The following is a 17,278-nucleotide window of genomic DNA, read 5'->3' as shown; positions in this document are numbered from 1 at the left end:
TCCACTATTGCCAAAGCACTTTTGTTCTAGAGCACTTACCTCTGGTCTCAGGATAGCCTTCCTGCAGGCCTGGCATATAGGACCACTCCGGGAAAAACTGAGGGGAAGACGTCGGGTTCGATTCTGGCAAGTTGGTTCCTCACATATTAACCAACCCTGCAGAGAAAAAAATATTTTTTGTAAAAACCCCAGGTGCAGCTTGTTTTTACTCCATCCAAACAATGCATCATAGTTAAAGAGGGGGAAAACAACAAGAAAACTTTGTCCTCTTTCCAGCTGGTACTATAACTTGTATCCCTAAGACCACATGTAAAGGGATGAAGATCCTTAAGGATCAATGACGCAGGAGAAAATGGAAGCCTTCTTGCTTCGAATGCCATATTTGCACACCTCAGTCATCCCTTTCTTGATATATACTGATACATCTGTTGTTCAGTTCAGAAAATGTTAACATGCAACAGAATTATTTTATACAACTATATAGTCCGGACAAAATACCTCCATTTAAATTTTTAAGTAAAGCATCGCTTCTTTGTTTACATTTGAGAAGAAAAACAGTTTTAATTTTTAGTCTTAGTAATGACAGCAGGAAGGCTTTTATTTTTTTTAAATAGAAGCTATCGAGACTTTAACGTAAGTAGAACCATTTATGAACAACTGACTTTTCGCTGTGTTAAAATTATACAAAATCTGAGCCACTTTTCTCCATGTAAGCTCAAGGAGACAAAGCAAAACGGTTGTCTTAACAGCTGGAAAGAACAAACGCTTCTGAGATCAGTAAGGATCTGAGAACATCTTTTGCATGAGGTCCAGACATAGGTGAAACCAGCACCATACCCTATCTACAAAAACCATCCATAGCAGATGCCTAGGCAAACGGCATAAGAGAAAACATAAGTTTCTTCCAGAAGATTTTCCCAGCACTTGGAAACGGTGCAAGGACCTCCTCAATCACTTTCTCTCCATATATTTTTTAGTGCTGGATGCATTACTACATCCTCAACCCACTGAATTTCAAGGGCTTTCTGAATCAATGTACACTTTTAGCATCCACAATACACTGCAAAACAACTGTGCGCTGTAGAAGAAAGTGTCTTATTTCTCTCAAACGCACAAAAATTCTTTTTTCATGTCCTCTAGTTCTCGTGTCAGAAGGGAGTAGGAATGATCATCCTCTGCATTCACCCTTTCTGTTCCACTCATGATATTACAGACCTCTATTGCATCATTTGCAACCAAACCCCTCTCAAACCAGAGTTCTACATTATTTAGTTGTTCCTTACGTAGTAACCATTCCAAATCTTTGTTGCCATTCTCTAATCTCTTGTAGGCTCTTTATAGAATGAGATGTTGGGGAAAATGGGACAAACAGGGAGGCAGATGAAATCAGTGCTGCACACTCTGCCCAGGAGGCTTGAAGAGCCAACTTGTTCTCTGCTCCTTTATCCCAGTTGTTTTCCTGGTTCACTGGTGAACATCTGAACACTGAGCAGCCATTTCCAGAATGACATTTATTATTATTCAAATACTACAATTTCAGTACAATTAAGTCACAGTAGTCAATACACACATTGGATGCAAAATTAAAATCGGGTTTTTAGTAACTACATCATGTGACATTCACTTACAGAAGATTTCATCTTCCATTGTAAACTAACAAATCAACTTACTATCTGAAAGTCTTCCAGCAACTTTTCTCAAAAACTATCTGCTTTTATTAATCCTGAGCCGCTCAGCATTATTAAACTCTCATTTTAGTTTATCAGAGATCTCTGCAGTAGAAGTTTCTGCTGTGAATAGTCTATTTTTGCCTGCATTTCCAAACTTCTTCTTTTGTTGCTCCTGCAAAGAAGCTAATCTAAACACACTGGGATTCCTGGTACTTTGATGGAAATACTTCAAATCAGAGGACAACTCGAAAAATTGCTTGCAACCATTCTCACTGCCTGTGTAACAAGCTGTATCATCACGTTCCAGCAATGCCTTCAGTCAAACTTCCATCATGGCAGCCGAGGTTTCCAACTACTGTCATAGTTCCTACCCTTATACTTTTCATAACCTCACTCAGAGTGCTACTGCCACTACTGCCACTACTGCCACTACTGCCAGCTTGGCGGGGAGGTCAGTGATAAGAACCTGAACTATACATCTAGCTATACATCTTCTCCAATTGATGTAGATTCTGGCTTGTTGACAAGGCAAATTTATTAATAAGATCACAGAATGAAAATATCCTGAGTTAGAAGGGACCCATAAGCATCCCTGTGGCCAACTGAGCTGGCTCCACACAGCACCACCCAAAATCCAAACCCTATGTCTTGGTGTGCTGTCCAAACGTTCCTTGAACTCTGGTAGGCTTGGGGCCATGACCATTGCCTTGGGAAGCCTATTCCAGTGCCCAGTTACTCTCACAGTGAAAAACACCCTCACTAGACATGACTTAAATTTTCTCTCCTTGCTGACAAGGACAGAACTGAATCTATTTTGTGACTCAGTAATCCAGTGTCTTGATTCAATATGATTATGTCAGATATTTGATTTACTTTATTTTTTGTCACAGTCTTTTCTATTGTTTCAGGAGTATACAGAGAATTTCTTGGTGGCTTCTCCAAGTAATTGGACGACCTGAACACTGTGTCCATTCATGTTTGTCATCTTTACCCCTTCATTCCATTCAAAAGTATATTCTGCTATAATTTCTTCACAAGTGCTAGAAGTTTGATTCAGGGATTTGTTTTCTTTTTTTTTGTTGTGTTTTTTTTTTTTTTTTTTTTTTTTTTTTTTTTAAGATGAAACCTTAACTCCTTTCCAAAAAACTATTTGTTCCAAAAACCTCACTTTCCTCACTTTCTTCACTTCTCCAGCCATGTCATATCGTCAACTTTCTCCCACTTGGTGCCATGTACATCAAAACATTCCCTATTGCTTTTTCAGAAAGGAGCTTTTGCGTCCTTGTGGGCAGACTAGAATAACCTCCTGTGAACTTCATAGCAAAAGCAAGGTATGCACCACTACCCTAAGATGCATGCTTAAGTCCATAATGCAGAAATGAAGTACACAAAACAGCTCTAAAGACTTAAGAGTTGCAAAGAGTCAGAGAGTGTCCCATACATATGGAGGTAAGGTTAATTTCACCCCACTTTGTGTACCTAGAAGCCTGATAGCCAGTCTAGAGATCCTATGATCTGTTTACAGTAAATGAAAAAAGCATCTCCAAAAAACCAGTTCACCAAAGACTTTGGGATGAGGCAAATCATTCTGCAGGGCTCTCTTAACAAAATAAGGGTATACCCCATGTCAGAATAAGCCGTTTTGAAACAGCATAATGTAATTGGGTTTTATTGGGTTTCTTGGGTTTTATTGTTATGCAGATTAGCATTAATCAATACATATTTAATAACACAAGGTGAAAAAAATATCTAAAATTCAGAAACCTTGCATTTCAGTTTGCTGCACAACTGTTGCTCTAGCTGCCCTAGTACTATTCCTACAGTTGCTTACAAATTTATGGCAAATATCACAAGTTACCTTAGAAAGATAGAAGCTCTGCTCAACATGGCTGAGCTACTTCATCAGTAGATACTTCACCAGGAAAAGTACTAATTCTGGCCCTGACCCAAGGTCTTTATGAGTCAGTACGCACAAATGAGTCTCCTGTAAAAATGCTAGTGCTTAGCTTTGGTTTTGCACATGGACTTAAGATTTATTTCTAAAAGAGGAAGGTGTTGGTTAGTTGCTTCAATTTATTTATTTTTTTTTTAATAATTCAATTTTAACAGATGTGGAACAACTCACTTCTGTAAAGTTATCAAAGGGACAAACTTGAGATCTTCACACACTCACTTCTGTGAGTACTAAGAATATTGTTAGAGCCACTCAAAAACATTTTTGGAAAAAACTGTCACGTATCTTTCATTAACAAGACAGTAAGGGCATTCTCTATCTGGAAAGCTCTCTATGTCCCATTTGCCTATTACGTGGTATCTAAGCCTTCCTATGAAGCATTAGGCAGCAATCTGAAGCAAACAGGGCTATAAAATATACTGCCAGGAAGGAAGAGGTGCAGAAGGTACCCTAGCCCAGTCCCACACCCTCCTGGTTTTGCATATGATTGTTTTGGCTGAAACTGTAAGAAAAGATTTTCTGTGCACAAAAAGAGCACTTTCATGACTCAAAACATATTAAATGGCTACGTTTGAACTTTAAAACAATTTATTATACTAGAAAAACAAAGCATGAAAACTGCCAGATCATAGGGTGTTTAGTTAGGGAATGCAAGTACAACTGAAAAAACAAAGCCTAGAATAGGAGCAGCATCCCAACTTCAGCTGAGCAGAACACTCAGAAATAGACAACCATGAAAATACTGCATGATAAAAGTAACAGTGCATTTTCTGCCACCTATTGGCATTTTTAGCTAACGATTAAGAATCAGAGGACTACACAACTAGCAAGATTCCTCTTCTATTATCCTGAAAGGGAGCACAGTGTTGCTCCAGACAAACCATGATTACATAATGACATTTGAAGCAAGTTTCTTTATGCAGTTACTTCAGCCTACTGCTGAAGAAAATACTGGGAACTTTGCTGGTCACAAAAATATGGAAGGTGAAACAAGATTGAAAAAAATCCTTGCTTAAAATAAAAAAGAGTAGTTTGTGATAAAAAATCACTCAGATTCAACAGCTTATTATTATTTTACTTTTTACTTTTAACTACTTTTAACTATTTTTAACTACTAAGAACTAATGATCAAAAGATAACTTGCTGACAAGTACATTTCTCAACGAACTGTATTTTAAAAAATTGAGAGCTAAGTTGTCTGCATTAAAAAAAAAAAAAAAAAAAAAGAATGTGTGACGTAGATGTTAACTGAATGCCCCTTCCTTTATGGAGAAAACAGTTAATGTAATTTGTCTAGACTTCCTACCAGATATAATTAACATTAAAGAGGTCTTTTCTTCTTTGTCACCTCTCTATTCAGGACTTATTTGCGTTTGTTTGTACTTACTATCTGTTAATCTCTCTTAACAAATGACAACAATAACTGTTGCTACTATGCATGGAAATTAAACGTGCAGATAACTGTGTGAAGGGAGCTATTTTTGAAAAAGCAGTATCAGAAACACATAGCTCTTTATGTCTCTTGTTTTGCTTTGATAATTAAGCCATAGCCTTGATTTGTTTTAAACAAAAAACTTTTCCATGGACATGCATGTTGCAATCAAATTCAATACATGCATTATGTTCTGATTCAATTTGTTCAAGTGTATTACTGTTAACCCTTATTTGATCCGTGCCTATCGTCTTCACTGACCAAACAAAACCAATCCTTCCTTTCCCAGCAGCTATCACTAAGTCTGTAAGTTTATTTGCAATAGATCAAACAAAATCATAATAGAAAACCTTCAGTTTTGTTCTACTTGGTATCTGCAACACTGTGGGAAATGAAATATAATTTGACTTAAAAAAAAAAGAAAAAAAAAAGAAAAAAAAGAAAAAAAAAAAGCACCTAGAATTTCCAAACATTCTGTCTACAAATGCTTAATTCACTTGAAAATATAAAGAAAATGTCTTCAAAAATAAACCCTGAAGCAAATGCACAACATAAAGGAAAATCCCTCAAGAGTACTATGTCCACAAACTGTAGCTAATGGGGAGAAATTTGCAAGTCAAAAGTAATTTTCTTCCTTTGTAAGTCTATTCTTGAGAATTAGTCTCTCTCACTCTAGTGATCAACAAGTATTATAATATTACCACAAAATACAGAGGCAAGTGGTTTTGGAACAGGCTTTCAAACACAAGTTGCAGGAGTCAACAACACGTATTTATTGAGCTTTATCTTAACCATTTTTATAAACTACATTTCACAGCATAGTCTAGTTGCCTGCTATAGCAGAGGACTGGATGTGCTAATCTACAACACTTCCGTATGTGTCCTCCTGCCTTTAGATAGCCTGGATGCTGATGGACTAAGATGCTTTAAACTAACATGGAATAAAAAAAAATGCAATAGTACAAAGGAGACAGTTGCAAGAACTGAAAATTGTTTAGGCCACTATCAGTCACTTTGGAGATGAATTTAAAATGTAATTAGTGCTTCCTTCTCTAAGATCTCCATTCAGAATAATCTTACTGTGGATTTTTTTAAACAGGATCTTGGTGCATGACATCCAATCTCCAGATGGATGAGACACCTAAGCTCAAGCATACTGGATCCAAACTCCATTGAATCTTCCTCAGCAAAAGCTGCAATCTTATTTTAAAAGCTGCATCTTATTTTACCAGGCCTTCTCAAAAAGAAAGTGTGGGAAGACTATCTGAATCTGCTTTCTTAGTCAATCAGTATGAGCTTGCTGATGATAAGCCAGTATTTGGAAGGCTGAGTATCAGACGAAACAATGAAAATTTTATGATTTGAGCATTATGGATAGCCTGGATTGATGGGCTGAGGCCAACTGTACAAGTTTTAACCAGACCAAGTGCAGATTAAATGCAGTCCTGCATTTTGGTTACAAAATCCCCATGCATCGCTACAGGCTTGGGGCAGAGTGGCTGGAAAGTTGTATGGAGGAAAAGGATCTGGGAGTGTAACTCGGTGGCCCTAAAGTTATTGGTTCCACTTGCCATAACCTGTTGTACATCTCAAGTGCATTCCCTGTGTCCACCTGTGTCTTCTATAAATATCTGAATGTTTCAGGGAACAGATAGACAAACACTCTTCAGCAGTACGGAGCATCTCAGGAATTAGAACTTGAGCCAAAACCTTGGTTTGCACATTCTTTGGCAAGAGTTTTAGCTATTAATAGTAGCTACATCTTTTAAGAACTGCATCACAATTTACACTTGAAACACCACAGGTGGAATCAATTTCCACTTAAAGTTGAACTACTACTAAAAAGTGAGGGAAGTTTTTCTGCAGTGTGCTAGAAACTCACAAACTTTAAATGAATTCAAACTGCAAGCTACTTTTTTGTTTCTTCAGAAGAAAGAAATACTCAGGTATTAACACTGACACAATCTAATGCAGCGTTGGGAAGCAGCAATGAAAATCTGAATGACAGTGTGAGGAACTAGCGTTACACTGAGATTTCTGCAGACAGTAAGCACTAGAGTGACACTTACATTCCCAAGATAAAAGCCCTCAGATCAGGGATAGTATCATAAATAATAAACAAGGTTTCACACAGAAAACTTCACCTACTTCCTGAGATGAAGCTCAGTGTAACTGGTTTACTCAAGTAAAACTGGAGTTTTTCACGGGGTAATAAAACGACTAAAAACCTCAGAAGATCTCTCTTGAAGAGAAACCAATTCTACTGCTGGTAGGCACAAGAAAACGAACTCATTCAGTTGTTGAAAGGCCTTTCTCAAGCTGGAGATCTCAATGAGGAAAGGCTAGGAGTGGCCTACAAACCCATACTACTCTGATGCCTGCCTCCTTCATACACTTCCTCCTTTGCAGCTAACTGCTTCATTCCGATTGTCCTCCCAGAGCAAATACAAAGATGCATGAAATAGCTGCTGGATCAGTGCGAGTGATGGAATAACTTATCTGTGGGACTAGTAAAGTAGATTTGGTGGAGTCCAGTTTGATCAGGAAAGCTCCACACAGGTGATATCTTAAAACATCTTGCCTAGTCCAGACTATGCATTTCCTAGACAGCCTGATGGATATGACCACTCCTTTGAAATTTGTAGCTACTAACACAAAGAGCTTGGAGACTGAATTATTTTAACTTATAAAAGACTGCATTAATGTGTGAAGGATCACAGTATGACGACTAACGCGCTGTATGGATAGGCAAAACAAAAGGCAAGTAAATTCATTGCAGAGGTGAAATTCAGAAATAACCTTGTCAGAAATGTAAGGGAAATGAAAAAAAAAATAAAAATCCTATCTCAGTAGAGCATCATATATGGAAAATCAGCCATCAGGTTTCTTTCACTTTCTCAGCCTCTTGCAAGATGACGACCATCAGAAAGGAAGCCTGTATGAGAACATGTAACAGCCAACTCCTCTAAGGAAACAAATTTTTTTTCAGCTCTTCAGAAGTTAGCACTGGAAGGCAGCTGCATCTTCACAAGTGGAGAATCTGACTTATTCTGATAACTTTCCTACCAAGTATAATCACCTTAATAATGGGATTTCATTCTGTACTGATAAGAATCATATAAACGAGCCCTTAAAAATAGAGATGGAATTAGAACCAATTGCTAATACAGAATTCTGGGTCAGCAACTTTTTCAGCATCCTTCAAAGCATGAGAGGAAACTTGTTATGCAAGCATACCAGACTCTGAGCGCTAACAAACAAATATCTGTGAGACTGTGAGAAGAATCTTATTTTTGTATTTGAAGGATACCTACAGGATGTGCAAAGTTTCTTCACAGGTAGTTTCAGATATTTATACAAATCATTCCAACCTTCTTTTCCACTCTGACAACACTTGACTTTGTAAAATTTAGAAGACATTACCTGAAAAGCTTTCTTTCTGATTTTCATTTGTACGGCTTTCCTTACTACAAAGAGATCAAATTACAGGGAATCAGAAGCCCTAAAGTCAGGTTCAAGAGATCCCTGACTAGAGATATGTCTGAATTTCATCCTAGAGTTTCATGATGTGTGTGCCAGTTCTTTTGAAAGGCTAGGCATAACTAAATCTTTCACGTAAGTAAAAAATCTCTTAAAATTAATTTATCTAACATTTATACTCAAATCTAACAAAACAAAGACGAACTTTGAGAATGTCCTGTTTTAAATGATTTGTACTGCTGTTCTCACTGTAACATTTAATCATCTCCCAGCTAATAAACTAATTATTTTTCACACACACTCTTAAAAGATTGTTTTACAAAAAGAGCTGGAGCCAGATACTACTGATGCTGGCTGATTAGCGCTTTTGGCTTTTAACGGGGACTTTAATGTCTTTTAATTTACCACATTAAACATATTGCCAAGTTTGTTCTAGCTAAAAGGAAACGTACTGTAGCATACTTAGAATAGGGAAGCACCTTACATTTCCATAAATTTCTTTAAAATTTATCCTACAGCTTTAATTCCTCACCGAGGGAATGCTTATTCGCTATTCTCTGGTAGTCTGTAATGCATTGCCTTTAAGTTCCAGGCAGCAATGCAAATAGTTTAAGTAAGACAATGACTGAAACTTGCTCCTGAAATTAATCCATGAAACTTTCTACAGTCCATTTAGAGATCTGATCATAGATCCAGTGTGACATAATGACTGTCCATATCGTAAGTGAAGATAAGTAATTTTTTTTCTTTAAATGAACTCACTCATGCCCATTGGCTTCAAACTTCTTTTTTCCCTACACATTAAATATTGTACCTAGTTCCTCACTCAGAAAAAAATAACTTACATTTCTCACTATGAGTAGTTTTAGAGTCTGATGCTTCCTGATCATCCAATTTAGAATAGAAGTAAACAGAGACCACATCTTTTCACATTTCATTTCAGGCTGCCTCACTTCAATGAAAGTTGAAGACAATTTCAATTTCTTTTCAAAGCACTTCCTCACATTCAGAGCTTCTTGAGTTTTGGTCTATATGAATGATTGGAATTCAGCTGGGGGATGGAGTGGATTAAAAGAAAAAAAAAAAACAACGACAACAAAAACACAGTAAAACTCTCATAAAGAAAGGAAATACCTTTCCTGGCTGGTTCTTTCTACCCCTCCCGAATTCATCATTTGCCTGAGAAAGCATTATCCAGGATGATCAAATGATAGAAGCAATCTCTGAGGAAAAATACAGAACTGTTTTTTAAATGAAAGAATAGTAACAAGGAGATATGAATTGCTTTTGAAAGTGTACTATTTGAAAGCAGTACAGACCATGGAGATGTCTGTTTATACATTCAGTATATATTTATATATTCACAGGAACAACATTAAAGGATGTTATCAAACTGAAGCATGTTAGCCAACAGCTGCTGAGCGTAAGCCAAATGATCACTTCACCATCCCATGAGATGGCAAGAGAGGATTCCTTCTCCAAAACAGTATGGACTGAACCCTGCTGTCCTCAGAGACACCCCCACCTCCCATTTGCAGTTCCCTTCTGCAAAGCTGCCAGCTCAAACTGACTGAAAGGCAACTGGAGTTGACAGGATCCACACCCTTGAAGGACCACAGCAACTAGGCAACCTGTAATTGAGGGTACATAGCTTCAATAACTCAGTATCTTAAAGAAAATATGAGAGAGGAAATAAATACTAAGTTTCTCAGAAAAACATGGAAGTGTCCTCCTGTCTTGAAAAAGCTGATGATATTAGAATGACAGAGGAAGCAATGTGGGCTCCAGGCAGCCACTACAAAAAGTGAAGCTTATCTTTCACATTGAACTGCTCAGATTCAAAATACCCAAAGACCAAAGCCCAGTTCCCTTTGAGTACTGCAAAAATTTGACATGAACCCCAGAAGCATGAACCAACAACAAAATTCTGTCCCATAAGAATAATTTTTAGAAGTTTATTCACTAATGACATATATTAAATACCTTTTCATAAACTGGCTAACTCAAGATCCTATTAGTAATGTACTGCTCCTGTGACACAAAGTCACAAAAGATAATATGTCTATTTCTCTGCTACTGAAAATGAAATCCTGTAGACATCCAAGAAGGATATTTTGTGATTTGGATATTCCAAAGGAAAAGAAATAGAATTTCTTTCTAACCCAAAACTGAGTGAACACTGAATGAAAACACCCAAGACTGAAAGAAAACTTCATAATCCTCTAGAAAACATTACCTTGAGCAATATGTCTTATATCAGCTTAATTACTAGTCTCATAAAAAGATACCAAAGAAGGTCACAATGGAAAAAGCAAGAAATGTACCCCATCACCCCAAGATGACAAGTGCTCAAGGTAACATTAGAAGTGCTTTGATCAAAATTATCTTACAAGAAAGAAGTGAAAAATATCTGTAGGGCAGTGCAAAAGTTTTACATGTTATTAAAAATTGATTTTTTTTTAAAGTAAGACATCTTCAAATGTACAGTCATATGTCATTTCATACAAGTCATTTGAAACTTATTGATCTCATTTGTGCAGGCTCTGTCATCAGTCTGCTGAAAAGATAATGGAGCACTCCAAACCCTTATGATAGGTTAGATGCAAACAGTGGTCCTCATTTAAACACATGTAATAGCAACGCAAGCAGACAAAATCCAACCTTAACAGCTGTGCATTATACACTAAATTAGCAAGTATGTTCTGCTTTACTTCACATCAAAGCCAATACCTCGGTCTTGTTATCTTCAGCAAAATAAGGTTCTGGGCAGCCAAAATATTAAGTATGGCACGCATTCACAGGTTAGAATACTCTCTCACAGAAAACCAGCAACTACCAGCCTTTTTATTTTACTTAAGACAATATGAAAACAACTAAAGATTTCAAGCAAGCAACCAGCAGAAAATGACTGTGTATGGAAAATAACACTGAAAAAAGAATCACTGAAATAGGTTTTATGTACTTCTGTATGGACATCTAAAGCCTCTAGACAGATATTCAAGTCTATTCTGTAAAATGTTCTCCCCTATTCATGCAACTCAAAGCAAGCTACATTCTTCAGCTGCAACAGGTCACAACTAAGTACAGTGCCTTGCTTCAGAAATAATTTTGCTTTGTCTGTCAACTGTCAACAAAGCACAAAGAGCTCATAAAGTCCATCCATGAATTGCCTGTTAAAGAATCTAGCAAAATACAAACAAGAACTTAAGGTATCTTAAGACCCGTGCCTCTACTTTGGGCAGAAAGCTGAAAACACCATCCCCCTGTCATCTCCCACTACTCTGCCCTCCCCTCTTCCCTCAAACATAAATGTAGTCTTTGATTTTCCCCTGCCACAGAAACATTGTGCAGGAAGTTGGGTGACATCAGATGTAACGACACCATGGAGGGAATCCATGTGCCCTTGTATATGGCAATGTCAGTAAGATGTGTCGACTCCAGAACACATTTCAAGCGAGTGAAGAGACAGGAAGACAGTTTACAAGAAACATTTAGCTTTGCAACATGATTACGAACACCTCTAAAATACTGAGAGAATTAATACAGTCGTGAAAACTTTAAAAATAATAATGCTCATACATACATAATATGTAAACTTAGAGGAGCTCAAGAGAATAAAAGATAATGGTAAACAAAATGTTTTCAACATGCTGTTCACCTTAAACTAGAAAAGCTTAAAGCATCGCTAAGCAATGTTTGTTCATTTAAGTTTAATTATTTTCTCCTTGAGAATGGAACTAATGAAACTGAATATCTTTCATGGTGTCCACGACCAGTCTGAATGGTCTGTAAACAGGGCTGAGGACAGACAAGGGAACTGGCTGAGCTGGGGGGTTGCTAGGTGATGCAGAATGTAAACTCACAAACTTGCTCAGGTTTACTTAGCTTTCAGGCTGCTCTCACACAGGCTCTCCAAAGTTTTAAGAATAAATTTCCAGGTAGCTATTTAAAAACAAAAAGCCCAATAATTAAAAAAGAACAACCCTTCTTCCTCTTCACTGCTTCCCTAGCCTACCCCCCCAAACAGAAAGAAAATTAGTAGAGAAGAAAGGAAATTCACAGCAATAAAGTGCAGGAAATTGCAATATTTTGAATACGATGAGAGGAAGACTAATATTTCCTCTATGTATTTGTGTATTATGCATTCATGTATTATATTGAAAGTGTTTCATCCCCTTAATTTTATTTTGTAAATGTAAACAAAAAAGATTTCTGGAGCAATACTCTGGGCTCTTAAAGTACTTAAAATGAATATCAAGTCACATTTACTAATATTTCCCGTGCAGATTACAAAAGCAAACTTTTCCGTAGAGCCATTTGTTTCTGTCCCCATCCTTTTCAGAGCTGTGGGCTTTTTTTTTTTGTTGGTTTTTTTTTTGTTGCTGTTGTTTTTTTCTTTTTTTTCTTTTTCTTTTTTTTTTAACTTTTTTCTAAAGTATCTGATCAGAGATTGTCCGGTAAGAGCACTTTATTAGATCATCAGTCAGAGGGTTTTACAAGCACCGAGAGCTATGGGCTCAAATGCAGCACATCAGTTTTAATAGCCGAAGGTCTAATAGTAAACTGCAGATACTGCTGAGAACTTTCCATGCACTGAACTCTTGAAAAAGCACCATCTCTCAAGCTTAAATGCAGCTGCCTCTTTCAATGCCGCAAATGGGTAAATTTGACAAAAAAGCCACCATTAAGACTACATGAAAGGCTCAAGACAACATCCTTTCAATGCTTTGTACTTCAGTAATCAGATGTACTTACTCACCCCCTCCCCCAAACCCGATCAAGAACTATTTCTGAATGGTAGGAAATAATTCCACTTTGTACATCTTTTAGTTAATCAAGACTTTCTATTCAGCAATTTGACCTTTTGTTCAAAACAGGATTATCAGTTTTTTCGCCAGTTACCAAGGGCGACTCGCATGGTGAACATAATTGCAATAATTTGCAAAACACCATGGCAACCCACATTACAACTAGGTAAATACTGGTCTTTTGTGCTACATTGTTATTTTCAGAGATGCTGAAGTCAAAGAACGAATGACAAATGAACACAAAATTTATATTTGCTTTGTCTCAAAAGAGAAGAAAATTGATAACAAGAATTGGGGGGAAACCGACTACAGCTGTAATTTCTAACTTGATTAATTAGGATGGTAACAGTCCTTAACAGTATATTCAACAAACAGCCCTGACTCGGTCTCTCCACCCACCTCTCCCTCTTTCCTCACTACTACCACTAACCCCCACCCCAGACAAATTTTTGCAGCTAGGAGAACAAACAACTCCATTTGCTCTTTTCTTCAACTTAATGGAATCCTTAATTACAGAATATTGTTCTCCCGTTCTTCATTACACTGCAAACTGCGAGTGAGAGGGAGAAGAAGGAAGGCAGTGCCACGCAGACGGGGTAGCTACAGTCATCTTATCTGCCTTTCTTTTTTTGTCCACAGCGGACCTAAAGATGAGATGGCATTTTTAAAAATAATATTAACAGCTGCTGCGTAGCAGATAATTAAACTATTTAGTGCTCGAGTTCTCTCACTGGCAGTGGTAGTAAACCACGCAAGCTTAAGTCAAGTCATGATTAAAATCCAAAATCAGAGGTAGTAACTGCTTAATGTTTTTTCTTTGAATTACTAAACAAGGTGGTTTCTAAGAAAATACTTATTGTTGAAGTAATAATTGAAGTAATATTGTGTGTTTAATAAACTAAGATTTTTTTCACTTACTTACTTTTAAATTGTAGGAATCTTACTGTTACAGTATAGGCTTTTGTGAAGACTACAGGAAGCCAGATTAAAATGAAGTATTTCAGAAATATGCTACAAACAGAGGAATAACACAGCTGAAGAAAAAAAAATCGCCTAAAACAATGTCACACAGGTTACTAATGAGAATTAAAAATAAATTTACTCAACACTACCAATTCACAAGTTTTGAGCTGCGGAATTTATCGTGCTACAGTGAACTGACTGAATGGTTGAGACCTTAGTTTTCATGATACCATTAATATAAACAAGTTACATCTCTATGCAGGCTAAATTCTGCCATCAGATGCTTGCACATGGCTCCTATAACATTAGCATCCTTCAGTAATGAATGTTCACTGTATGTTCACGTAAAGAGTACATGAAAAATACATTAAGCTGCAAAAAGCATGCAATCAGAAGCCAGTATAATCCTCATTTCAATTCCTTGTACATACAAATCATGTGTCAACTTACAGTTAAGGACCACATCTTTATTTTAATTCTCATTAAAGGTCTGGACTGCCATTAGGATGAAACAGGCTTGCAATCCCTGCATGCTGTAGACACTGAGGCTATATGGTAGAACGTTTTTAAAAGTAATAAAGGCAACTAAATCCTGCCCCAGAAAGCTGAAAAGTACTTTTGTCTCTGCTACAGAGATCCTCTGTGCTGCTGGCCTAGTCACTGGGAGGACTCACAAAAAACAGCCACCTGAAAAATCAGGCTGGTTTTGATGAAATGTGAAGTTGAGTATACCCAACTGCAACCCAAAAGCTGTGCTCTTCACAATGCTATGTGCTCTGAAAAATTTGGTCTTTTGCATCACAGGTCAGGTATCCACAATTTCAAGAACATTTGACTGTGCCTCATTTCTCTGAGAAATAAAAATATCGTCCTCTCACTGTACGAGAACCATTCTATACTACAGCAGAGCATGCCACACAGAGAGCTCCTTGAGAAAAATAAACAATTCCAGGCAAAGTCTCACAGAATGGATGCAGAATGCAATGGAGACAAAGCAGTTCCACCTGCCTGATCACCTGATGAGTGCCATCCAGCCCACCGGATAAAGTTAAGCAGGCAGTATTAAATCCTGCATTTCTCAATTTTCCAATGTCCAACTCTTCAAAGCCAAGATCTTTCTTCTATTTTAATATATTTTTAGAAGTCCAGCTTTCTGCCCATCCTTCTCCAAAATAAGGTTTAAAGGAACAGATTTTAATGCTTGAGCTGCGGGGAGTAACCCAAAATAACAGTGAATTTCCTCCTTCCCTACAAGCCATATATTTTGCCCAGTATTTGTCAATAGCAGAGGCAGGCAAAAAGATTTTTTATATATCACTCTCAAATATAATTGCTTCTCCTGTCCAGATTTTCACAGCTCTATCTTCATGCATCTTCATACTATTTCAAGCCTCCTTGCCCAATTAGGTGCTTACCTAGTAGAATCCCAGTTTGAACAGTCTAATTTAGGCAAGTCTACTTAATTCTGCTTCTTTGCTTTTCGTTTCCACTACATCCACCAAGTTCCAGTTCAACTCTCTTGTGCTTGTTCCAGTCTCTTTGCTCACCTATAGCCATTCTTTCCATCAAATTTCAGATCACAGAATGCCTTGAGTTGGAATGTATTTAAAAAGCCATCCAGTTTCACTCCTTCCTGCCACCCACCAGCTTAGGGTGCCCAGGGCATCCAACTTGGCCTTGAATACCTCCAGGGATGGTACACCCAAAGTTCTTAGGGCAGCCTGTGCCAGTGCCTCACCACCCTCTGAGAATTTCTTTCTTATACTTGCTTCCACCGTTTTACTTTTTCTTTTAAATTCTTTTTATTTTTTTCAAAAACTTACCTGCTCCATCTGTATCTGAAGGTAGCTATTTCTTTTTCTTTCCTACTTCTGCAAAATTTATTGACATCCTTGGCCAGACACTCATTTTCTGACCAAGGGTCTAAAACCCATTCCTAAAACCCATAATTCTAACACAGAATTTTGCTGAACTTGAACATTTGCAAGAACCTACTGCTAAAATAACACATCAAATTCTTTTCTTCAAGGTTTGTAAATTTAAATAATTTAGATGGATTTCTACATGGACAGCAAAAGAAACCAAGGATTAAATATATATTCTTCCTCACAATCAAGCCATACGAATGGCATTTCAGGAATGGCAAAGACATCTGAACAACTGTAATACTGCTCTAATGCACTATCATGCAATAAGCAAGTGATTATAATTAAAGCATTTTCATGTGTGTGACCTACAACTAAGCTGATTTAAATTACACTAGACTTTCCCCTTTCCCACTCCTCCTCGGGTGACCGCAACGCTGCATAAACATAGTTGCTTGCTGGTGCTCATTAGGCAAATTCATATATCAACACGCATACCTTTCAACTGCAACTTCTCATTTTACAACACTTCAAAATAATTAAATACACCCATAGCATTCTTTATTCTGAGCTAAAACCCTTACACTACCCCTACTTAACTTCATTCTAAATGTTTCTGTTTTCTTCCCACTCCTGTTATTCAATTAAACATAAGCAAGACACCCCAAAGTCTCAAAAATCTCTTTGGGAGTATTCTGAGATCATTAAGCTGCTTCTTTAGCCTCCCTTCAGCTATCCAATCATTTTTATGACTATATAGGTCACTTTAGAAGTAATGCCTCCCATTTATCTGCATGGAAATTACAGCAGAAACAAAGAACACAGTAACACTATTTGATAGAGCAAATTCTCAGCTACAAAACACTGTTTTTCAACAGTCACTATCATGAGCTATGCATTTTTGCCAGTGATAAACAAGAGTCTGCATGCCATGCTCATAAAAATCTGCACCAGTAGAGGTGAACCACTGTTGCTGTTCCCACCACTGAAACACACCCCCTCCGCCTCACTGTGCTCCCATCCACTGTATGACCTCCACTGACATTCAGCAAGTATCAATGAATGTCAGTGCCACTTTTATCTCAGAGGAAGAGGAATTCACTTCC

General features: G+C 37.3%; 1 protein-coding gene across 2 annotated transcripts in view; it reads right to left on the bottom strand.

Annotated features, from left to right (window-relative positions):
- Positions 1 to 17,278, bottom strand: part of POLA1 (DNA polymerase alpha 1, catalytic subunit) — a 193,224-nt gene that overhangs the window by 61,733 nt on the left and 114,213 nt on the right. For both annotated transcript variants that reach the window (XM_042867742.1, XM_042867743.1), the window contains one exon: positions 40 to 156. In XM_042867742.1, coding sequence (XP_042723676.1) covers positions 40 to 156 — 117 coding nt within the window. The remainder of the gene's footprint in view (positions 1 to 39; positions 157 to 17,278) is intronic.

Source organism: Lagopus leucura, unplaced genomic scaffold, assembly GCF_019238085.1.
Source record: "Lagopus leucura isolate 7727_CA_CO unplaced genomic scaffold, USGS_WTPT01 Super-Scaffold_100001, whole genome shotgun sequence".
Lineage (NCBI taxonomy): Eukaryota > Metazoa > Chordata > Aves > Galliformes > Phasianidae > Lagopus > Lagopus leucura.
Note: the sequence above shows the minus strand (reverse complement) of the source record. Positions and strands in the feature narration are given on the sequence as shown.